We start from the raw sequence: 24,251 nt of genomic DNA, 5'->3' as shown, positions 1-24,251 counted from the left end.
CTCTGCATTGAAGCACCTGAGAGGAAAAGCTTCTAAATGCATACTTCAATTTCTAACTTTCCTGCTTTCATAAAAAACTATGCAACAATCACAGTCGTTGACTGGGCACATCTACAACAGAAAAATATATTCCAAGACTCATCTAGTGTATTTTGTGGATTACCAACTACACCAGTATGTTAAATGCAATGTACATGACAAAATTATAAACGATTGTGTCTCCAGTATTTACATTTCAAAAGCCACCAACATGCCTATGCTATTTGTTTACTACATCTAAAATCATTGTTAGCTGTAAAATGTCTTCTCCAACTTTATTAACAACAGGGCTAACATTTTAGGAAAATAAAAAAAGATTAATAACACAAAATATATAAGAATCGGTTAGAGGTAATCCTAATATGATAATCCAGTGCATTATTGCAAATCAAACAAGCTACACAACTTTATTTTTGCTACTTTAAATGGAATCCCAATAAATGGATTAAGTGTGGCATCTCATATGTTGTGGTAGAGATGCTGTACTTGTCTAATAGGTCCTGTCCACAATTTAACGTAGCAGTTATCTTAATGGTAGTTCTCAGGATGTTCACATGCCTAGAACATACATGTCTAGTGCTGAAACTGCATGGTATCACCGGCCATTACAGTTTGTAATAAGGTACTTGTGATCTCAACTAATCAAAGCTTTAAATAAACAATGAAATCACTAAATATTCCCATAATGACTCAACACCAAAGGATGCTACAATAAATAAAATCCCAATCAGAATGAATTACTCATTATGCCTGCAAACAGCGAAGCATACAAGTGTTTTCCTTGGCATCTTGCTCACTAGCATGTCAAGGTACAAGTTTCATGTGACGGTTCAGTGTTTGACCATTTAATGACACCCACTAGCATAAAATCATACCCTTCCTAGATGTGCTCTAGCAGTCATCTACCATACACATCAATTTAGTACATTCCTCTAGTTGCTATAAACAACACAATATTAGTTTAAAATGATTGGAGCACAAGATTTACAAAACCAGCTTAATATATTATGCAGGTTGATAAACTCATTAGCTTCAATGTATTGAGTATCATGAAGAACATCCAAAAAGCGACTTGTATTGGTGAATATAACTTTTGGTAAATGGGTTTCTTACCTTGGTCACCCAAGATATTGCACTCAATCTCATAAGCAGCCCTAGGAGAAAGCAGCTAAATGAAATTCTAACATCCGACATGTAAAACTAGTTGTCATTCCTCGATCAATCAAAACTGTGCTGATTTAACAAGATGCTTGTGTAACTAAATCTGAAGTCAATTTGCAAGCCCAAAACAAATAAGCTTGCAAAATTTGACAAATCAGAGATAAACAAGAAATTTAGGCTCAGTCAATATGGTAACCTACTACAAGTACAAGCTAGCAATGATCTTGATGGTTGATCATAGTTCACACTATTTTCTTGGTAAATGCACAAAACAATGTGCCCTAGAAAAACATGTAAATAGAATTAACTATTAGCATATCACTCCTAATGCATGTCATGTTATAAACTTATAATAGAACATACAATTAAACAGTTATTTCGGGTTAGCTTTTGATATAAAAAAGAAATAGTAGGCATTGGAAATAAATAAGTTCTCTTTAAATTAAAAACAGCATGGGAACCCTGAATAATAGTATCAAGAGGACGTGAACAACCCAAGCATGTACCTCACATCGAAAAGTGGATGGCCTAACAATATAAGCAAGTCATCAGGACTACCTTGAAGGAAAAATCAAGATTGAGTAGAGGCATTTCACCAAAACAAACCAGTTGTGGAACCCATCAGAGACCAGGTCACGTGAATGCTATTTTGCCCATTTCAATCACAAAGTAATAACCCTATTGAAATGACAGCAATCAGTAAAAAAGAAGGAAACCATGAGATCATTCATGCTAAATCCTGCACACATCTCCACAAGAATTATGAACAAAACATCCTTCTGAATTTACTACATATCAAAAAATTGAGTAGGATCCAAAAGTATACTTCATGTTCACTAGTGTAAAATGGTCATAAGTAGTGCTAATAAAACGAATTGTTCACTTTTATTATGGAGAGAAACGGATAAACATGCTATTCTCCATGTTCCTATCAGTCTCAGAAGTCCATAGGCTGAGTTTTAATTATGAGATATCAACAACTGACAAAAAATTGTAATATTTTCAACAAGCATCAGACAAAAAGATCAAATATCGTCAACCCTCAAAGGCAAGAATTTTCATAAAAAAATTGATTAACTATTTCCCTACAAGAAGTTTCAAGGTATCCATGCTTTGAACTTCAAAGTTTGAAAATATCTTGGAGGATTCCATCAGTACCCAATAAGCTAGGTTACATTACAACAGATACCTCGCAAGGACAAGCAAAAAAAAAAAAAAAAAAGTGGATATTGGCCACAACAATGTTCCAGGAAATGGAAGACTAGACAAGATCAATAAATATCCATCAAAAGAATAAATTGGACCACGGTAACCAGATTCTTATAATCAATATTGAAGCATCTATGAGAACAAGCTAAAAATATCATAAAGGAGAACAAGCTAAAAACTTCAACTAATAAAAGAAGCATGGAATTTCAAGTTGAAAAAGCACCAGTTGAGAGAAACAGTCAAGCGTGCACTGGTTGCAGTCAACTGGATAAGTGAAGAATTTTGGATTCGGACACCAACTATACTGGAAGCAAACGAAATTAATTCATGAGAAATGGCAAAATAGTGGTGTCAATTGATGTGGTTAGATGCTAGGAAGAATGAAAAACGATATGAACTAATTGGGGGTCAAATATGAGCTATTAAAATCATGTGCAAGATGGATCCCGTGTAACACACTTATAGAAAGCAAAACCTGAATATCATATTCCAAGTGGTGGGAGAGTTCAGGTCTTTCTGGTGCTGTACAACATAAAGTTTCTGCCTAAAGGTTACCTAAAGCCTATAAGCAGTGGGCACAATGCAAACTGCTTCAGGTTCTCACCACTGGATGATGCGAAAGTTGGAAATTTGGTAGCCATATGATCTGTACTTGAGATGTCAACAATCGAGCTAACACAGGGATGCATCACAGTGAACAGTAGCATTTATATAATTTATATACACACTTGTCCAATTCTAGAAATACTCATAAGTTAACGTAGGTACATCAGATATAGTATCAGAATTCAGACTATTAATAAGGTGCTAAGACCTAAATTGCATGGGAAATAGACATAATACCACATTTTGGTATTCCAGGAGTTGCTGAATAGAAAAATAGATTGAGGTGCCGAAGAACCAAAAGTTTTGGAGATTGAGCTATAAGATTAGCCAGTATAAACTCATACACGTTTGAACATAAACAAGGCATATCCTCACATCTCTTAAATAACATTCATGAATAAACATGGTGATGTTTTTCGCATGTTGCAGAATATAGAACATGATCAATTCTTTCTTTCGTCTTTGATCATAGGTTAAAAATCAATATAAAGAGAAACTATCACCTCAATTTAGAGGTTAAACCAAAAAGGGTGAACCCAGTGTACGTGGCTCCACCATTGAAGGGTCCGAGTAGGATTAATGCATGCAAACTTAGCCCTACGTGTTGAGACCTTGTTTTGACTTCTGAAAATGACAACTTTTACAGATGAAATTGAAGTAGAAAAAGGAAAAAGAAGACAACTCAGTAACTGCAGAGTAGAAACTATGAATACTGCATTGAAACCTTTAATTGTTCACATATGTATACTTTCTTGCACCAACTAATGCAGGGGAAACCAGGCGATACTTTGCCGATGAGTTAGACTAACATATGGAGATAAATCATATTTTAATTAAACAGGAAGGTTTACAATATTAATTTAACAGTTTAGATACAGAGAAAAAAGGTGGTCTAGACTCTAAACAACTACATTAACAAACATGACGTTCCTATACAAGAACAAACATGCTGTTACTGAAATTTTGGTATGTGGGCTAGATAGTACTACAAAAAAAAAAATATATATATATATATATATATATATATATATATATGAAAATTATACCTTTCACTTCTCATTGCAGGGAAAATTCTTTAAAGCAAACAGAAGAAGCCCAATCAATATTCTCTTAGAACAAACCTGCAAAGTGCACCTATCTCTATCAATTAAATATCTGAATGCTCATCCAACGAAAGGAAAAGAGGAGAAATGCATATAAGGAACAAAAATAAAGGATTTCGGGCCCTCAAGTCCAAGGGAAATTATATCCAGAAAGAACTCACTTCATTAAGTTGAGCATGATTTTATTAGCTTGACTAAGGATTTTAATTTTGAATAATACCGCCCATACTAGGTGGTACGTACCGATCCGTCAGCAGACCGATATATGGACCACCTGCTACCGAGATGTCGCCTCCTCCTCGTCTGAGGCGACGAGGCCTCGACGACTTCTCCTCATCCGTGCGGGGAGAAGTAGTCTCGGCGACGCTGCAGGGAGAAGAAACCAGCGTCATCGAGGTGACGTTTCTTCTCCCCACGCGGGCAGAAAAACAAGGGGACGTCGCCTTTTTCTTTTAACTTATATATATATGTATGTATATATATATGTATGTATGTATGTATATGTATGTATGTATGTATATATATGTATGTATGTATGTATGTATATATATGTATGTATATATATGTATGTATATATATGTATGTATATATATATATATATATATATATATATATATATATATGTATGTATATATATATATCGAGCGGTACACCAGAACGTACTGCTCGATAAACCGTACCTTACTGAGCTGAGCTCAATACTCCGGTGCGGTACAAAATTATAAACCTTGAGCTTGACCTTAAAAATAAGATGATTTTTTTCAAAAACAAAATTTAAACAAACTGACCTATTCCAGCCCTGGGACAAAATTATTTCAACAGCTGATTATTTATATTTCTCATATTACACTTACTCTACTTTTAAGAGAATTACGGTCCCTAATGTTCAGCATGCATCCATGCCCTGATTTGCGCTCAACCATTTATCTAGACACATCTATTAGAAAGGTCATATTACAGTTGAAAATGTGAAAAACTAATAGATATGTAACTGTTCACGACCATGTTTATCTTGGACAACCACGGCAGCCACCAACCAACCAGATCCCAACCCTAATCATTCTGAATCTACTGATGTTGAAAATCAACATTGCCGCACTTGCTATGATAAAAAAGAGAAAGAGAAGGGGAAAGAAAATGAAGCACTAGAAGTAAAAAAGAATGTCTTTAACTAAAGCAAAAAGAAAAAAAATAATGTACTTCTGAGCATGGTTCGTCTTATTGGTCCATATCAGTGTACCGATCAACCATCGATATGATATATATTGAACCGTACCGACGTATAGTACAATGGGGCATACTGACAAACCAATATGTACCGCCTATACCAGTCCCCTATTAAACCGGTACATACCAACCATACTGAACAGTACACCCATGGTATGATGAACCTTGCTTCTAAGTAAGCTCTACGCATTCAGCTGAGATGAAGTGATATCAAAGTCTACTGACTGATTTTAGTTCCATATGAATAACTTATATCCACCTCTTTTTATTTAATACATATTAAATTACATAAACTAAAACATATAATTCAGTTTGTCCCAAATCATGGTAGAGTATCTAAATATGTTAAAATAAGAAAAGCTCAGGATAATAAGTGCACTAAGAATCAAAACAGTAACTAGTGCAAAGGAGATGGAGATGGCAAGTTTTCCAGAAAGACCTTTAAAATACAGCAGGTTGATATCCAATAGCATCCAAGATTGCATTAAGATCACTTGTCACTGCACCGGCGACATAATGCACACATACGGAAGAAGCAATAAAAATGTCACAATCAAAATTTTAACATGCCAATCCTAAATTCTAAATCACTTTATAATCATAGAATCACACTAAAAAGTTCATGGTCAAGGTTGAATTAGAACCCAACATATGCTGGCCAGAATAGTTTCCAACCGAACTGCTGAAGATATGATGAGGTATAAAAAATCATTACAAGACCTGACTTGAAGAAAAACTAAACCAATAATCACTAATACAACTAACTTCTGATGAAAGCAAATGTTATTCACATCTAATGTTCCTAACATTTATGAAGTTGTATACGATTGGAATGCTGTAAAACCCAGCTAGACTGTAATAGAGAAGCCTTTTATGATATTTCCATTAAATTTGCATTAGCATAGATCTTGCAAACCAATGGATCTTTTACAATTAACAAATTTTCAATAAATAATTAAACTAATAGAAAAAAAAATCTAATACTTATGGACTTGTGATCAATGGCTAGCAAAAATATGAGTCATCAAAATTAGTATAATAAAAAAATTGTTGAAGAAATCTTCAAGCTTCTTTGTTCTGCATATCTGATAACATTCATATGTCTTCACAGGATTTAAATTAACAAAATGTGTATGCAACTTCATTTTCTTCCCTAGCATAATGTGGTAAACAAAAAGCAATGATGAAACGAGTGGCCTCTATAGTGACAATTTCACTAAATGACTAAAAGAATTAAAATCCAGAGCCCGCTAAGTATAACCTAACTGATAGAAATGATTCTTAGTTCGCTTCCTATGTCAGACAACCTTGGCCATCAGCGTGTTAAATGTCTCAACACCTGCAACCTTTCAGCCCAGATAGCAAAGGATGAGCATTGCTATCCTAAAAATATTGAATGGCCTCAAACACTTCACTCTTAAAAATAGGCAAAACATTTAGTAGTCTTTAGATCACTCAACAGCACGTCCACTTAAAGCAAATATTGACTCACAACAAGGGCTACAGAATTGTTCTGCAATTGAAGATATAATGTTCGTAACTCCACTCCACTTAATGGTATACAAACTCTCCAAGGAGGGAAGATGGGTTTTCCGACTGAATCTTGTCCATCAGCATGTTGTATCCTAACACAATCTATCCTTGTTCAACTTCAGTTGTACTGATAAAACCTATTTTGCCAATCATCCCCACTTATCAAAATCAACTTCCCCAGTTATTAAGTTTGTAACAGAGATCAAAGATCAATTGAAGTGGCACAGAATAAATCTGTTTTGCAATATGACTTCATAGTCCTGGTTCCAACAATCTTTAAAGTTAAACTATTTTATAGACCAACATGAACTTTTTCATTAGAAAAGTACAAGAATTAGGTCCACCAGAGACCTCTTTTACTTCCACTTGACCAAAGAAAAGCAAACCTTCACTCTACAGTCAAAAAATCTTCATCATGCCAGCAAATCAAGATGAATACTGACACAAACACCACAAATAATGAAAGAAAGATCAATGTTAGGAAGATCCAATGAATAAAAAATGATGATCAAGACAAATAAAAGCATCAGAACATGTATCCCTAACCATCTATATATTACTAATTATGGAAACCCAGGAACCATTATCAGTTAAAAATACAAAAACTATAATTTCTCACCACCATTCTTTCATCCTACCAAAACCTATTACCGCACTAAATATTTCAGTGTAACATTCAAAATATCATACTACTTTTACTGTTAATACATGCAATATCCATAAAAAAATACAAACACATGCTTATTATCTTCCCAATAGAGTTCAGAACAACCAAATTTAAATTCTGCTCATACAAAGATTTTTTTTTTATATTCTTTGTTTCTTTTCAGGATAAACTAACTCCTTCAGCTAATTGTGAATCCTCTCCAGAAATACTAGTATCTGCAAAATTCAAGGAAAGAAACTAGTATTGTTTGACTGGAATATGATCCTTTGGTCTCTCTAATATGAAAACATTTTCTTCCTTTCTTGAAGCTTCTTGATTGGCTGAGGCCAAAATAAAGTGCTGAATGCCAAAAAATCGTGGATTAGATATTTGACAATCCAAGGTCCAAATCAAAACAACATTAGAACAGCAACATATGATGCATGTCCATGAGATGAAGCATCAAAAGTACCTACTACAAATGAAGGAATCTTAGTGTGAAAACAAGAAAGATCAAGTACGGAAAGACAGAACATCACCTCAAGATTTGGTAGATTCTAAAGGAACAGTTTCACTCAGTACAAACGCATGGATGAGGCTTTGTGCAGCATGGGTCTGCTCTGGTGTTCCAGATATAATGATCACCGTCTCTGTAGCCTCTGGTCTGGGTTCAGTAATGATAATTTTGGCTTCTGAGATCTGAAAATGGGGGGAAAATGCACATTAAGGTGAACAAATCAGTTTAATGTGCAACAACATAATTATCAAACAAACCTCACGGATCCGCTTTAGACAGCCTCCATCTTCACCATATATGGACGGTACAAGAGATCGAGGAACAAAAACATCTACACTTGTAATAGGGGCCGGCTGGCTTCCACTGCATAAAAGCCAACAGAAATAAAGAAATTTCAGCTTTTCATGAATGATTGCCGTGATACCAAAAGAAGTTAGTGGAAAAACAGACCTAGCAAATCTACCCTTCCTTCTTTGTGGATCTCCTGGGTAATCAGGCAAAAGCATGGGACCACCAACATCCCTCATACCCTAAATTGATTAACAAAAATTGAAGAATGATTTAGAACAGAAAAAAAAAAAAAAAGTTAAAAAAAGAACATGTTAAAAAGCAAGTTCTATTTCAGCAAACTTAACTGAGATAAATATGCTTACCATTTCTTATTATCAACAAATGAAACTCAAAAATAAATAACAAGGAAAGATTAAATTTAGCTTTTAAGAGCAGCATTATGCCACAAGAAAAGTCAAGAGTACACCAGAACAAAATGAAACCTCATCATTGCACAAATAAAAACAGCATTACACCAAAAGCTAGACTTCTAAAAGAACTTTAATATGCCTAAACTTCACTTAATATCCACCAGAAGATGAGGCCAAAAAACTGAACCCACATAACTAATCATGCCAGGACACCATATACCGATATTATGCAATTATTTTACAGTGTTGAGAATCTTTATGTCCATATGAATACCCAAATTTCAACCCCCACCTTCCAAACAAACAATTCTCATTAGAACTTGAGAATTGTAAATATTATACTAGTTAATCTAGCAGGGCATGAAATGAAATAGAAAGCCAACTCATAATGGAACAAAACTTGCTCCTTATCACCTTGCACATGATTTCAGAACAAAAATCCAATTGACTTAAGAAAGTTACACAGAACTAAAGGCAAACAGAAATCATCAGCCAACAGTCTTGGATTAATGAAACTGACTGACAGCAATAGTATGTTTAACCAAACAAATAAATAGATCATATGCTTCTGCATTTCACAATATACCATCCGTACCACTAATCCAGGCAAACCAGGTACGTGGACCACTTTTTCAGCTAAAACATGTGAGTTTTCTGGTCTATTTTGCTCCTTACCAACGAATCATAACAAGTTTTAAACAGTATCATCTTAAAATAAAAAAGTTCATGCTTAATTAAATACACGAGACAAATGACTGTTCTATCTATACCATCCCAACAGTGAGCATCAACCTTGAGCTTGGCTTAGGGTTTCAAACAACCCAGACACCATGGTAGCTCCCCATACCAGTACTATTTCGTTTTCTTCTTTTCCAATTGGACCTGTACCAGTAGGCACAAGTGAGTGGCAACACATGGCACTAACACTACCGAACAAGTCCTCCCAAGAACCACTATAAATACTGGACTGAGATTTGGGACATAGAATATGTGAGATATGATAAGAGACAAATACAAGCCTTCTAAAAACAAAAGAACACTATAATTCAAACAACTATTTGTAGCGTCATATTATAACTCCATATTTGTTAAGCCTACAAAATCAACTCATATCTTGGAGCCAGTTACATTACCCCAATCAAGCTTTCATATCGCTATTTACATACTATTTGTACCCAAACAGCTATTACTAGAATAGATGAAGGTATTACAGCAAGTGTTGCGGCATGTATGACAAACAGATGTGTAGAATGGTGCACACTTCAAGCCATGTTGGTATATCACTTCACTGTACTACCTGGGCCGGTATATTGCAAGGCATTATATATACAATATATGTTTTCTACATTACAAGCCAAAGTCTGACTGGAAAAAGCACTGCAACCTGCACTTCTTATTGACTAGCAGAAAGTAACCAAATAAAAGCAACCACAGAATGGTTATCAATTATTCTCAAAAATACTTCATAACATGAGTCATTAGTTCTAAAAACAAGTATTAGCCTCTCTAAGCTGCAAACTACATGTAAGAAAATTACCATTTCTGTAATATCAATAAAAATAACACAGAAAACATGATACCTGAGGTGGCCATGATGCAGGTCTCTCAACACCGAGAGGAATACCCGAACCATGAACTGGATGAGCAAAGACAGATCTTTCTTCAAAGGGGTGACCAACAGGATCTTTCTGAAATGGTGGCAAATAAGGATGCAACCTGGGAGGTGAAGACTCCCTCCTTCCCATGTAAAAACCATATGGAGGTAATTGCTCAACAAAAGCAGGAGGCATGTTGGGATTCATAGCGGGTAATTTATCACGGAAAACATGAAGCTTCAGTCTAGCAGTTATTTGCAACAAAGCTTCCTGAACTGCTCCAAATTCACCAGATATCTATAAAGAATCCAAATGTCATGTTGTTGTGATGAACAAAATTTAGCAAAAACAAAGACATTTTGCAAAAACAGAAAGAGGCAGAGGCAAAGCCCAAACCAAATAATTTAGATAGAAACTGCCAGGAGAAAGGATGCAGCAGCCATATATTCACACAATAGTAACCCAAAACATACCTGAACCACCTCATCATTTTCCAGTACGCCCCTGGGGATCTGTTCTCTACCCAAGATGCGAATATGAGCTCCAGAAAGCTTTCTCATTTCTGCTATTATAGAACCACCTTTGCCAAGAAGGCAACCAGTTTGGTTGGAAGCAACAAGAAGCCTAGACAAGACAGTGCTCTCTTTCGTATCAGGTACAGCCATTACTAGTCTATGTTGCACACGAAGAACTGCATCCTGCACTGGCGCTATCCTATCACTTGGAAGCTACAAACACCATCATCAGATTAGGAGACCTAGCATTATCCTTCATCACACTATTAAATAGAAAATGACTAAGCATGACGAACTTAAAAATACAACCTCCTCTTGACATAGTTCCCATCCTAAATATAATAGAATATAGATAGAATAGCCAAAAATAAATAGGCTACACTAACAGAAAATTCTGAAGTGCTATATGAAGCCATGAAATCAAGGTCTCAAATGTTGCAGCAACTACAAGGAGTCAGAAGGAAGGAGGGAGGGGGAAAGAAGCATACTGCAAGACCAGATATCACTATAATACGATCCTCTGACTCAGGAGTTGTCTCTAGAACTTTGATCTCACAGCCAGTGTCATTTTTAAGACCTTTGACAATGTTCCCTCCCTTTCCTATCACACTTCCAACCTTGTCATTGGAACACAATAACCTGTAAGTTATTGGCTCTGGAGAAACTTGGGGTTGCAGAAGAGGTCCACTTTCATGAAATTTAGGAAAAGGTGGACCAATGCCTGGATGAAAGTCCGTGATGTCATGAGGCCTGTTTGAGAAAGGTGGTACTTGAGGGGGATAATGAAAATTTGGTGGTGGAAGGCCTTCTGCCCTAGGAATAGAAGCAAATGGATCAGACGATGGACCAGAAGAACCCAATGACGGGAACAAATCATGTTCTCGTGGTGGATTATCCAAAAGCTGCTGAGCAACTAAATGAAGTGCTTTCTTCACTGATTCAACCCCTCCTGTTACCTGCAAAATGATGAGACAAAGTTTCATCAATTATCCATTAATTGCCATGCTAAGCTTCTCTTCAATACCTAGACTTGGTGAATACAAAATAAACAAGGTAAAAGAAATCATGACACTAAGAAAGAGACAGTACATGATACTGGAAAAGGAGACAAACAAAATTTGAACAATGACAAAGACAGATAGAAATACATCTGATTTTCTGCAGAAATAATTAACATTCCAAATCTGACAAAATAACATAATAAACAACTGCTAAATATTACCAAAAATAATCTTTACCTGGACAATTTCATCCTGTTGGGAAGCACACAACGGAAGTTTATCTCTAGGAAGTATCCGAATCTGGGCCCCACTATCAGCTGACATTTGCTTGATTACACTCCCACCCTTTCCAAGGACACAACCCACCTGGCCAGACAGAACTAATAATCTTGCAGAAACAGTGGAATGCTTCTTATTAGTGTCATCTTCATCATCATTTTCTGATTCACCTTCAATTAATCTCTCAAAAACAAGTACGAGTGCCTTCACTGCTGATGATGGTACTCCATCTAATTTTGAACTATCTGCAGCAGCAGAATCCTCTGCCCCTTCAATATTATCAGTATTTTCCTTGGCACTCTCAACACCATCAACAGCACCAGCACCTTCATCATCTTCTTTACTATGTTTGCTGCCAAGTTCGGCATCTTTCTCCAACCCAGTGATTACAATAACTCTCTCGTCGCATCCAGGAACAGTTTCTTCAAGTCTAATTTTTGCACCAGTCTGGTGGCGTATCCTTGCTACAATACCTCCACCTTTACCAATCACACTTCCAGATTTTGAAGCAGGACAGAGTATTCGGAAGATAATAGCCCCTAGGGGCACTTTCACCTGATTCTGCAGTGTTATAGAAGGTCCAGTCTTTTTCCACTTACCCCTCCCAGTGTGCTCCAAGGGATTTTGTTCAAAAGGACGCTTGGATGGTAGCAATGGAAATGCCATCTGCTTCTCAGCCTCTGATCCACCAGAAGAAAGACTAATATGAAAACAAGTTGCAACAATTTAAATTCAAAGGAAAAAAAACATTCTAAATAATAGCAGAACACCATAAAGCATTGAGCACAGAGAAGACAAAGAGCTAGATGAATTAAGCAGGATATCTAACAGAATCTTATTTCCTTAGAACTAGTTAAATTTTTTATCTTGTTTTGATTGGGTTAGATTGATTTAGACTTTCAACCACATACTTATATCATCCTTGTCAAAATACCATGCAAGAGTCACAAAGCAAGTCAAATTTGAATCATGGAAAAATAGTGGCACCATTAAGCAGCAATATATAAGAGCCAGCACATGTAAACACTCTTAAGTCAGGTGAATTTCATCTGAAATATAAAAGTTTCAGACTTTAAAGCCACCTAGTGGTCACCATGCAACGATATGGCATCTTAAAAATTGATTGATAAACTAAACGAATTATTCTATTAATTTATTTCATGAAAATTTGTCATAAAACGTGGAATTATGTTTCACTTGATCATATACAACAGTCAGTAACAAGTGACAGTTGTACTGGTCATGATTCAACATTTTCATGCATCAGTTATGCAACCTTTTATTCCCAAAGCTGGTGCCAAAAGCAAAGCATAGAAAAATAAAAGGGAGTAGCCAGATAATCCCCTGCATATTTGATAGGAAAGGAATGCAACACCCCTACTATCAGTTGTTTGTTGGGAGTTGCAGAGACAGGATTATTATGGTGAGGCCTCTTCAAAGGTATACATGGTATAATGATGCCTTTGCATGACACCAAACAAGTCAAAATTTTGACTGAACAAGTAACTGACAGAAACTTCCAGAAACAAATGAACCATAAAGCAAGTCAATGATGAGATGTACAATAAACTCAAACACATGAAATGAGAATCTACAAGAGCAAGCAAATCAGCAGGCACTACTTTGGAAGCTTTTTAAAAACTTGCTGCACCTTATATCTAGAACAAACCTTGCCACAAAAATTGTTTTCAGAGTGCCCCACATCTTGTAAACAAGTAACGATCTCAATATCTCATTGGTGTTCTTGCCCACTAATCACCTACAACACCATAGACATTTATTCAGCTGAACAGAGACAAAACCTGGTCCTAGATAGACACAACCAAAGAGTGTTGTGCTAGTCAACATTGGATGGCACAGGCCAAACCATGCTGAACCATGTCAACTGTATGAACACATGGCCAGGCAAATTTTTAACTTGTGTCAACCAGCACAGATGTGTCAACATCACCATGTGCCACACGTAATGCAAGAAAGCTTCTCTTACATCCCCGTTCACAAAATGAATAATTAATGGATGCATGCACCAAAAAAACTTTATTTTTCCTCAACATGCAAGACAGCTGTACCTAACAGAGTACTTTCTTCTTAAGACTACACCACAAAAATGTTTTAATCTGTCTGACATAACACTCTTCATGTCTTACACCGATTAGCTATCTGACTGAAAAACCACCTGCCAAAAACCAACCAGTCGTCCTTCATGAAAGACTCCTTTTGCTTCAACTCAAGAATTCAGATGCTACAATAAGCTCTTAAGTACTGTAGTAAGATGGTTAAAATTTTAACTATGTCCACACCAAAAAAATGTGTAGTGAGGTGTCCCTAGAGTAAGTGAAAAGATAACTCTGTCCACTCAATTGATTAGATCATGAAAATCATCAGCATTAAGAGAGAATATGATGCTTTATTGGTACTGAGGACAACTGGATGTCATATTTATGTAGAATTGTGAAAACCAAGATGCCTTTCATAGCAAGACTCTCAATGAACCATGCCCACCTCCACAAACTACAAATATTCCCACTATTTCAAGTAAATTCTTTGCCAAAATTCACTCGATATAAAATAATAATGGCATACGAAGACGCGAGGCTCTTGCCAAAGCAAGGTCCGATGAGGATAAACATATGCAACCTTACACCCACAAGCAGGGAGGTCCGCCCTTACGCATTAATATACCAAATCCTACAATATCCTTCTTAATCAATTGATCATCATCAACCAGTCGCTCAAAAACACTCTAACTGAGCTGGGAGAATGCGAGCTGTTAAACGTCTAGCCCATCAAGTAGGATTTATTCTCCCTTTTTAATGAATCTAAATTGCCTTGCGATACATCCTGAAACTTTGCTACATATCAAGAAATCTTACTCCAGTTCAAAATCCATGAATGGATTTAAATGGAGATTACAAGCGTCTCTAATAACAAAAACATCCCGCGATCGGGTGAAGCAAATTTCCTTAAAATTCCTCCGATATTCGCCGACAAAGAATCTATTTGGCATTCTCGAGAAATCAGACCGTCTTACCGTCTTGTTGATCGGGAACATAACTAACATCGAGCCCTAACCTCGAATGAGCAGAATAGCGAAAATATCAGAAGCGCCCAAACCCTAGTATCCGGCAGAGTCTCAAGAAAGCTGATTTGGTACGCGAGAGAGAGACGAGGGGAAACCGAAGAAGAAGAAGAACAAACGAATTCCTGCCTTTGATGATCGAGGCGGCCGCTTCTTCTCCGCAGAGACCGTCGGAGTGAAACCAACCTAACGAGCCGCGCGACGCGCTTTCGTGAGCCGCACGGAACCCGCGACTACAAACACTGACGGGAAAGTACTTGCGATCGCAGATGGACCGTGCGGTGACGCGAGACACTGATAACTATTTTTACTTTCCGACGTGGCAAATCCTGAGAGGCTGGCAGTGCGCGTTCGAACGCCCATCGCATCAACTTCAGAGAATGTTCTAAACACATCGATTTGAACCAAAACGGACCCGATCGAGGCTGAAATCAAGTCGAATCGAACCCGAGTCAGGTTTTCGTTGCCCTCTCTAATCAAAAAACGGTGTTGGGAAATAAGGAGGCTTTGTGCAATATCCGTACGCTTGAGCCCCCCCAAATTTTGGTCCTCTCACTAAAATGATGTGCCTCCTCTCACCCACAATTGCTTGTCACATCTCACCAATTTGTGATCCCCACGTATAAATCCAATACCAATAAATTTCCCCTGAGGGTTGCCATCTATATGATTCAAATCTTTAGGTGGTGGGACTCACCTAAGGTGACCACATTGACATCCATATCCACATTATTGTGTTCACAAATCAATCTCATTGTACCTTAGACTTGGACTACATTGCCTACTTGATCCAAGCCTTTTGTGTACCAAAGTCACCACTCATCCATCATCCTCTGTTCCATCTCAAACACCACACCTTGTGTGTTCTACATCCACTCCATGGAGAACATAACATAGAAAGATAAACTTTGCAATAGCACAGATTGAATATTGGTTATAGGTTTCAAAAATCCCAATATTATTAATTTTAATCGATAGTTAGTGTAAACACATTGAAAATTTCATTGGTTAATATTAAAGAACCCAAGTTATTCAATACACTAATTAGTGACTACTCAAAACACATTAATGGAATTCTAAATGCTCATATATGTCAATGAGCCTCATATAAAATAGAGTTTTACATATGAACCCCCAGGTGAGGGCATATATGTAACGAAAAAAGTTATTTAATATGTAATTTAATATATGTCGAGGTTTAATGTGTCAAAGAGAACGTCCATAACATTTAAGGGAAGCCGTGTGGACTATAGAGAGAAAGAGAGAGGTGGTGGTGGAAAGCGCCGGAGTGGGGAGCCGCTAGATTTCCTCCGCCCGCCGATCCGATCGACCCACTACGTCCAGTCCGATCCCCAAGGGTTCGGGCTCGGCCACCGCTCCTAGGGTTTCGGTGGTCCTCCGACCCCTCCCCCACCGGCGCCACTATCCCTCTCTGATGCAAGCGCGCGTGGCCGCGGAGGACAGCGACAAGGAGGCCTTCGCGAAGAAGCCGCGCCACTGCAACGCCGAGATGCCACTCGCTGACGCGAATGACGACTCCTTTCTCTTTCCGGTGGAGGAGATCGTCCAGTTCCCGCTGCCGGGCTACGTCGCCCCCACTTCCATCAGCTTCAGCCCCGATGGGCGCCTGATCTCGTACCTCTTCAGCCCCGATGGCACCCTCCACCGCAAACTCTTCGCCTTTGACGTCGTCTCGGGGCGGCAAGAGCTGGCCTTTAGCCCGCCCGAAGGAGGGGGACTCGACGAGACCAATCTCTCGGTGGAGGAGAAGCTGAGGAGGGAGAGGTCGAGGGAGAGGGGATTGGGAGTCACGCGGTACCAATGGAAAGCGAGGTCTCCATCATCTTCTTGCTTTTCTCCGGAAAAGCCCACCATCATGGTGCCATTGCCCAATGGGGTCTGTGCTCTGCCCTATTTCTTGATTTAGTCGGTTAATAAGTCGATCGTAGTAAATGGGTCGACTGTAGTAAAAGAATTTGATTTGTTTTTTGCTACATGACATTTATCCGATTGTCAAAATGTTTTCTTTGTTGAAAGTTGTTATCCCTTGTGCCGCAATATCAATTAATCTTGAAATTTCTCGTCTAAGGTGTGATAGTGAATAATCTCTTTTCCAACAGGTCTATTTCCAGGAATTATGTGGCTCAGAACCAGAGCTCAAGCTGCCATGTTCTGGTTCGCCAATTATTGACCCACATCTTTCGCCAGATGGAAGCATGCTTGCGTATGTTGGAGATGATGAGCTTCATGTTTTAAGTTTGTCACCTGGGGAGCCTAAGCTGCCTAACCAATTAACTTTTGGTGCAAGAGCAAATGGAAAGGTGAGATATTCATTGCTCGTTATAACAATGTATCCTTTTTTTATGACTTTTTTTTTTGGTTTGGAAATAATTATGATACTTGTGATTTGTTCATATTAACTTACAATATACATCTAATAAACTTTAAGATTAGGGTTACTTTTTAGAGAAAATATTCATTTATGGAGACATCATAAACAAAGATCTTCTCTTTTGCTATGTAAACATGTAATCGAAATTTTTTAGTGGATAAGTTTACGTTCTGAGAAGATTACAAGACATCTGAGTCATCTAACTGAGTTTCTGTTATTTTGTCTGTACAATTTTTCTGTTGTAGCTTGGTTGCCTAGTTATCAAACGTAGCAGGAATTATTGACTTGAACATCAGTTGCACATTGAATTTGATCCAATTCTCTCTTGGGTTTTTATTCCCAGAGGTGCTTGAAAGATTAGCACTTCAGAATATGATGATTCTTCAGGGGAAAAAGCGGCTTCTTGCTCGTCAATATTGAATATGAAAATGAAAACTGTGTTCATGCAGGATAGTTTGTTTCAACCAGGCTAGGACTAGTTTGTTCATTACATTTGGTTTGGTTCTTTGAAATATGATCGAACTGGATTCTGTTGTGTTTCCATTTATTATTTCTTTATGCACAAAGGAACTGAGGGCAAGATGATTTTGGGCTAATTGGAAAGTTCCATCTTCAGACATGCACTTTGACCTAGAACAAAAGCTGTCGTCCGACATGCACCATCAAGGACTGCACCAGAGAAGTTTCAGTGCAATACAGGAATGATATCCTTGTAATGTTAATCTGCCGAATACCCTGTATGGATAAAGAGAACATGGTGGCACATTATGATTTGCCAGCAATGTTGTGGCCTATGTCAGAATAGTTGTGGTTTTCTCATTGCTGTCATGATACATAAGGCATTGTACTGAACCAGTCACTCTAGGTGTCATGACGCCCTAAATCCTTAAGACATTGCTAATCAGCACATCTGATAGTGATTTAACAAAGCATCATTATATACTTTGTTTTGATCTCAATAAGTTCTGTAAACACATTGAAGTATCTATAAATATTCTTGAAGGAGTATCTTTGAATAACACATATCAGACATGGTAGTCCATGGAGAAAGCTGATATAATGAAGAATTATTTGGAGAACATCTCTCGACCATAACTATTTAGCCAATTTGGAAGTCAACTGTTCTTTGAAGTATTTGTATGTAGGCACTGAAAACAGCGCATGTTAATATCTCTCCATATTTTGAATGTCTCAGCTGTCAAGTAATAATCTTATTATCTTATGGGCAACAAACCTTAGCCTGGATCTTTAAATGTCCATATTCATTCCATATACATTGTGGCTTGCTTCTGGCAAAACATATTGTTTGCATGAATATTTTAGTGACCATGTTTATGTACAGTATCTGACAGGTCTGATCTGTTTTCTGTTTTCAGACTCATGGTCTCGCTGAATACATCGCACAGGTGCTAACTTTCTCCTTTCGTCTGTGATTAAATTAATTCTCAAATGCTATAGTGCATTATGATAAACTTCTTATCTGCTGACTGATTGCTTTCGGCTACAGGAAGAGATGGATCGGAAGACTGGATTCTGGTGGTCTCCCGATAGCAAATATATTGCATTCGCTGAAGTTGATTCAGCTGAGATACCTCTTTTCAGAATTATGCATCAGGGAAAAAATTCAGTTGGCTCAGATGCACAAGAAGACCATGCCTACCCTTTTGCTGGAGCAGCTAATGTGAAAGTTCGACTTGGAGTTGTTCCTTCTTCTGGAGGAGAAGTTACTTGGATGGACCTTGTTTGCGGGTTACAAGATGATGCTGGTGGTGATGAAGAGTATCTAGCTAGAGTCAATTGGATGCCTGATAATTCTCTTACAGCTCAAGTCCTCAGCAGGTCCCATTCCAAATTGAAGATTTTTAAGTTTGATATTCAGACCGGAAAGAAAAAGGTCTTATTTGTAGAAGAGCATGAGACATGGATAAACTTGCATGACTGCTTCACACCTCTAGACAAAGGAGTGAATTGTTCGTCTGGTGGTTTCATTTGGGCTAGTGAAAAGACTGGTTTTAGACATCTCTACCATCATGACAATAATGGAGTTTGCTTGGGGCCTCTTACCCAGGGTAATTGGATGGTTGAGCAAATTGCTGGCATAAATGAAAATGCAGGTCTTCTCTACTTCACTGGCACGGTGGATGGACCATTAGAATCTAACTTATACTGTACAAAGCTTTTTCCAGATTGGAACCTTCCCTTACAACAACCAGTGAGGTTGACTCAGGGTAGGGGAAGACATGCAGTGGTTCTTGATCATCAGATGCAGAGATTTGTTGATGTCCACGATTCTTTGAACTCTCCACCTAGAGTAATACTTTGTTCTTTACACGATAGAAGTGTAATAACTCCTTTATTTGAGCAGCCTCTTAGCATTCCTTGTTGTAGGAAGCTACAACTTCTATCACCAGAGATTGTGCAAATATCTGCAAAAGATGGCACAGTTTTATATGGGGCGTTATACAAACCTGATGCAAGGAAATTTGGGCCACCTCCATATAAAACATTAATCAATATTTATGGTGGTCCAAGTGTTCAACTTGTAGTTGATTCATGGATAAATACAGTTGACATGAGAGCTCAATACCTAAGGAATAAGGGAATCTTAGTATGGAAGGTAATCCTGCTTGCTATTTTCTTTCAGTTATGTCCAGGTTCATAAACTGCAATATGATATACATGATCTGTCAAATACATTTCTTGGTAACTGTTTAAAAAAAGCATATATACTAGTGGGATATTGTTGAGATAAACTTAATTTATTGGCTTTAACATATAGTCATTATTCTATATGATATCTAATACAAATTGTATGGTTCCAAAAAGTAGTGAACTTTTGAATTATTATTTCACAGCTTCAATTTTGAAACTGTAGATGGTCTTCATGCTCCATTCTTATCAAGCTTTCCAAAATATCTTGCTGGATCTAGAAGTTGGATGTTGTCTTATATTTCTTGATTTTTCATTATTGCTAAAATGATGGGTTTTTTTTTTCATGAATGTGAGGCGGAAACATAGTGAGATTAATACACAGATGACTATTTTGTGTTTATACTTCATAATGGTTAGGAGGAGGGAGATGAACCTAGTTGAATCAGATATTGTGCATGTAATTGAATATACACAAATATGGGACTTTGTGGTATGTATTGTTCTTATATAATGTGTCTTTCGAATCATAGGTTTTTGTTAGATACCTCAAGAAATAATTAGTTGTTTCATGTCGGCCTTTATTATGATAGACTTATGTTCTTATTAGTCTTTGTTACAGTTTTGGATTATCGCTAATGATGCCTCTCATGATTATCACTGCATTTTCCAGCTCGAGCTAATTGTCCTTTCTGTTGGCAGCTAGATAACAGAGGGACTGCAAGGCGAGGATTGGAGTTTGAGGGCCATATAAAGCACAGCTTCGGTCGTATAGATGCAGAAGATCAACTCACTGGTGCGGAGTGGCTTGTAAGGCAAGGGCTTGCCAAAGTGGATCACATTGGCTTATATGGTTGGAGCTATGGCGGTTTTCTGTCAGCAATGAGCCTGGCAAGGTTTCCTGACACTTTCCGGTGTGCAGTATCAGGTGCCCCGGTAACTTCATGGGATGGATATGACACATTCTACACTGAAAAATACATGGGCTTGCCCAAGGAAAATCCTGATGCCTATGAGTTTGGGTCGATCATGCACCATGTGCACAAGATCAAAGGGAAGTTGATGCTTGTTCATGGAATGATCGATGAGAACGTTCACTTCAGGCACACAGCAAGACTTATCAACTCACTAATTGCAGCTGGTAAGCCGTATGAACTTCTGCTGTTTCCAGATGAACGGCACATGCCTCGTCGGCTTAGAGATCGTGTTCATATGGAAGAGAGAATTTGGGAATTTATCGAGAGAAATCTATGAATGGATCCATGTTTTTCCCTCATCGTCTGGTCGCAGTAGTCAGGTAGTATGTTGTATCGTCAAGGAGGCCCAAACTGTTTCACTTCTTCTCTAATAAAAGAGAATGAGGATCATTTTACTTATAGCGTTTCTTGAAAATAAGTCATTTGGGGTTTGGTTAATATACTGGTTGAAGTTTATATAGTTCCTGCTCAAAATATTACTGGTTGAAGTTTGATTTCCAGGAGAAATATGTGACAGCCAGAATTCATTTCTTGTTTGTGATTTGTTTTGAGATTACACTCTCGGAAGGCTAATTCATTTCCAGTGTATGTATGTGTTGTGTTCAACTATTGAATCTAAATCCCGGATTCTGAGGCCCAAGCTTCGGTCGAGTGGCCGAGACCTGGTCTTCCTATTTTTGAGCCGAGGAATAGCTCAAGAGCACTTCCCCATCAATGCATATGGTACGTGCGACGTCTCATCATTGGTACTCTGCCCACGGTATATAAAGTCTCCGCCAGGTGATCATATCCATATCATTCCTTTTCCGAAGCTGCGACATCGAAGAAGGAAAGAGAGAGAGAGAGAAGAGATGGCAGATCAATCTGAAGGTTAAGAAGGACGAGCTGGTGAGCAGGCTCAGGTAAGGCTATGCACGCCTATGCACGCCTAAGGTTAAGAAGGACAAGCTGGACGAGCTGGTCAGGCTGTGGGACAGGCTCAGGTAAGTTCTATGCACGCCTAGCGTTTGTGTTTATTCCCCAATAATTTGGTTGCAATGTGAAGGTTAAGAAGGACGAGCTGGTGAGCAGCGCACGAGACGCGGCCGAATCGTGCAAGCAGTCGTGCCAGGAGAGCAAGGAGCAGGCCGGCGGGGTGATGCACCAGACCGGGGAGAAGATGATGAACATGGCTCGGCGGGCAACTGATGCCATCAAGAATGCTGTGGGCATGGGAAGCAACACCGGCACCACCAAGCAGTAAGCAGTTGCTCTCTATTTCACGGGCTCAATATGTCCGCTAATTAGTACCTCACCACATCATTTTCCACTCTGTTCCAATTTTTTGTTCTCCTTTTAGATGCTAAATAAGAGAGCTCGGCCGTCATCTTTTGAGTTTATTTGTTGAGTCAATAAGTGCATAATATTGTTAATTTGCATACATAAAAGGGTGATTTTTCTGAAATTATTTTCCTTCTTTTTCTCAAAATATGATCATAATTGATGAGGGTAATAATAGTGATAAGACTCGGGTTGATCATAATTTTCTTCTTTTTCTCAAATTATTTTCCTTCTTTTTCTCAAAATATGATCATAATCTTTTTCTATCGATCTGACAGCACTTGGTCAACACGAATCGGAACGTCGACCGAGGCACATTAACATCCTGCTCACATCCTGCTCAGGCTCGATCCTTCACGTCACGTCACGCCAACGTCGATGTTAGACGTTACCAGGAGTACGATCCTGCTCCCTGCGAGCGGGCACATCAGGCAACGATAACCTTCACTATAAAAACCCTCGCGCTCCGAGAAAGTGAGGGAGGAGAGAAGATGACAGAAAAAACCCCTTGCGACTATTCACTGACTTGATCATCGGAGGGGTCGGGTCAAGCTCTCCCGACCCGACCTGTGTGTAGGTGCGAAAACGAAGGCCTCCCGCTAGACGCCCAAGCGAGGAGCCCCCTCTCGGAGGAAACGGTGACCCCTTCGCGATCGGACCATCGCAATCGGTCTTCTGCAGTCCCAAGGGTCGTCCCAGGAAGATCTCCCATCATTCAGACCCGAACCAAGCCGCGTCGGCCCCGAGACCACGACTTAAAGTTGTTTACACCAACAATAATAGTGACTCTTATTTTATGTACGTAAATGCTCTCATCACCTTAGTCTCATCACGAGGATCATGAGGCTCTATCGTCTCTATGCATATAAAGTTCGTCGTCTTTATCTCATACTCTCATCGTGGGGTCTTATCCGTCCTTCCTCATCCATCGACTTTATCCCTATTCTCGCTTATCTTTTGTCGCCTATTGCCCTCATCTCCTATTGTCATCCCGAGACTTCATTCATCCTTCTTTGTTTATCGTTTGCTTCCAATATTATTATCGTCTATACTCTCAATAATATTTATATAATTATAAAAAATAGAAGATATTATATATCAAAAAATATATTAGAGAAAAACTTCACGAAAATCACCCAATATAAAATATCTTGGAATGTATGGTTACCACAAATATAAAGTGATAATTTACACACAATATTATGCATATATTTTATATAAAATATAAAATTCCAACCCCTACAAGCATAATAAATATATACTATCCCCAATTGAGTGGGGAATCATTATAGCATAATAATTATATTCATGCTGATGGCTCATCAATATCCCTACAAGCAGCTCAGCTTGGCGTCACCATTACTGCCCACCGTTCACCCATTAAATTCTAACCCCTCACCTCCTGACACATTTCACTGCTCTCGCCACCGTCTTCCCCCATCCATGGTTTTAGTTGCACGGGGGTGCATTGTTTCTTCCCACCGACACCGCCACACGAAGTCCCCACCAATACAGAGAAAAAGCATCAGGAGGAGGAGAAGAGAGCAGCCACTGGAAACAAAACAATGGCAGCACCACGTGAGTCCTCAGGAGTCAGGAAATTTCCCCTCTCTTCCAATCAAGTATTCCTCCTACCTTTTAGCCTTCGGCTTTTCAATGGGGGCCTGCGTCGGATTCCTTTCATCCTCCCTGTGAGTGAAGG

At 38.4% G+C, this 24,251-nt stretch overlaps 2 protein-coding genes across 10 annotated transcripts; one reads left to right on the top strand and one right to left on the bottom strand.

Moving 5' to 3' along the window:
* Positions 1 to 1,616: 1,616 nt before the first annotated feature.
* On the bottom strand, positions 1,617 to 15,466 carry LOC135583554 (KH domain-containing protein HEN4-like). 8 transcript variants are annotated; one of them, XM_065128930.1, is made up of 11 exons: positions 15,341 to 15,444; positions 12,091 to 12,832; positions 11,341 to 11,808; positions 10,811 to 11,065; positions 10,323 to 10,634; positions 8,492 to 8,571; positions 8,299 to 8,404; positions 8,064 to 8,223; positions 5,785 to 5,845; positions 4,062 to 4,136; positions 1,617 to 1,878 (listed from the first exon to the last, which is right to left on the bottom strand). In XM_065128930.1, the coding sequence occupies exons 2-8, from the start codon at positions 12,796 to 12,798 to the stop codon at positions 8,065 to 8,067; spliced, it is 2,088 nt and encodes a 695-aa protein (XP_064985002.1). In that variant the 5' UTR covers positions 12,799 to 12,832; positions 15,341 to 15,444; the 3' UTR covers positions 1,617 to 1,878; positions 4,062 to 4,136; positions 5,785 to 5,845; position 8,064. The 8 variants fall into 8 exon arrangements, with proteins under 8 accessions (XP_064985002.1, XP_064985007.1, XP_064985003.1 ...); XM_065128935.1 differs by having other exon boundaries at positions 12,091 to 12,812; positions 15,341 to 15,416; XM_065128931.1 differs by having other exon boundaries at positions 12,091 to 12,812; positions 15,205 to 15,343.
* Positions 15,467 to 16,469: 1,003 nt separating this feature from the next.
* Positions 16,470 to 21,717, top strand: LOC104001017 (uncharacterized). Of its 2 annotated transcripts, none has more exons than XM_009423189.3 (5): positions 16,470 to 17,108; positions 17,332 to 17,532; positions 18,980 to 19,009; positions 19,111 to 20,220; positions 20,955 to 21,717. In XM_009423189.3, the coding sequence occupies exons 1-5, from the start codon at positions 16,647 to 16,649 to the stop codon at positions 21,504 to 21,506; spliced, it is 2,355 nt and encodes a 784-aa protein (XP_009421464.2). In that variant the 5' UTR covers positions 16,470 to 16,646; the 3' UTR covers positions 21,507 to 21,717. The 2 variants fall into 2 exon arrangements, with proteins under 2 accessions (XP_009421464.2, XP_018675473.2); XM_018819928.2 differs by having other exon boundaries at positions 20,959 to 21,230.
* Positions 21,718 to 24,251: the final 2,534 nt, after the last annotated feature.

Source organism: Musa acuminata, chromosome BXJ2-10 (assembly GCF_036884655.1).
Source record: "Musa acuminata AAA Group cultivar baxijiao chromosome BXJ2-10, Cavendish_Baxijiao_AAA, whole genome shotgun sequence".
NCBI classification, from domain to species: domain Eukaryota; kingdom Viridiplantae; phylum Streptophyta; class Magnoliopsida; order Zingiberales; family Musaceae; genus Musa; species Musa acuminata.
Note: the sequence above shows the minus strand (reverse complement) of the source record. Positions and strands in the feature narration are given on the sequence as shown.

Coding starts and splice junctions, on each gene's coding strand:
- LOC104001017 (XM_009423189.3), top strand. CDS start 16,647: ATGCAAGCGCGCGTGGCCGCGGAGGACAGCGACAAGGAGGCCTTCGCG. Junction 17,109..17,331: donor TGGTGCCATTGCCCAATGGG/GTCTGTGCTCTG, acceptor CTTTTCCAACAG/GTCTATTTCCAGGAATTATG. Junction 20,221..20,954: donor AGGGAATCTTAGTATGGAAG/GTAATCCTGCTT, acceptor TTCTGTTGGCAG/CTAGATAACAGAGGGACTGC.
- LOC135583554 (XM_065128932.1), bottom strand. CDS start 12,798: ATGGCATTTCCATTGCTACCATCCAAGCGTCCTTTTGAACAAAATCCC. Junction 11,066..11,340: donor TAGTGATATCTGGTCTTGCA/GTATGCTTCTTT, acceptor TGGTGTTTGTAG/CTTCCAAGTGATAGGATAGC. Junction 8,224..8,298: donor GTCTAAAGCGGATCCGTGAG/GTTTGTTTGATA, acceptor CCCCATTTTCAG/ATCTCAGAAGCCAAAATTAT.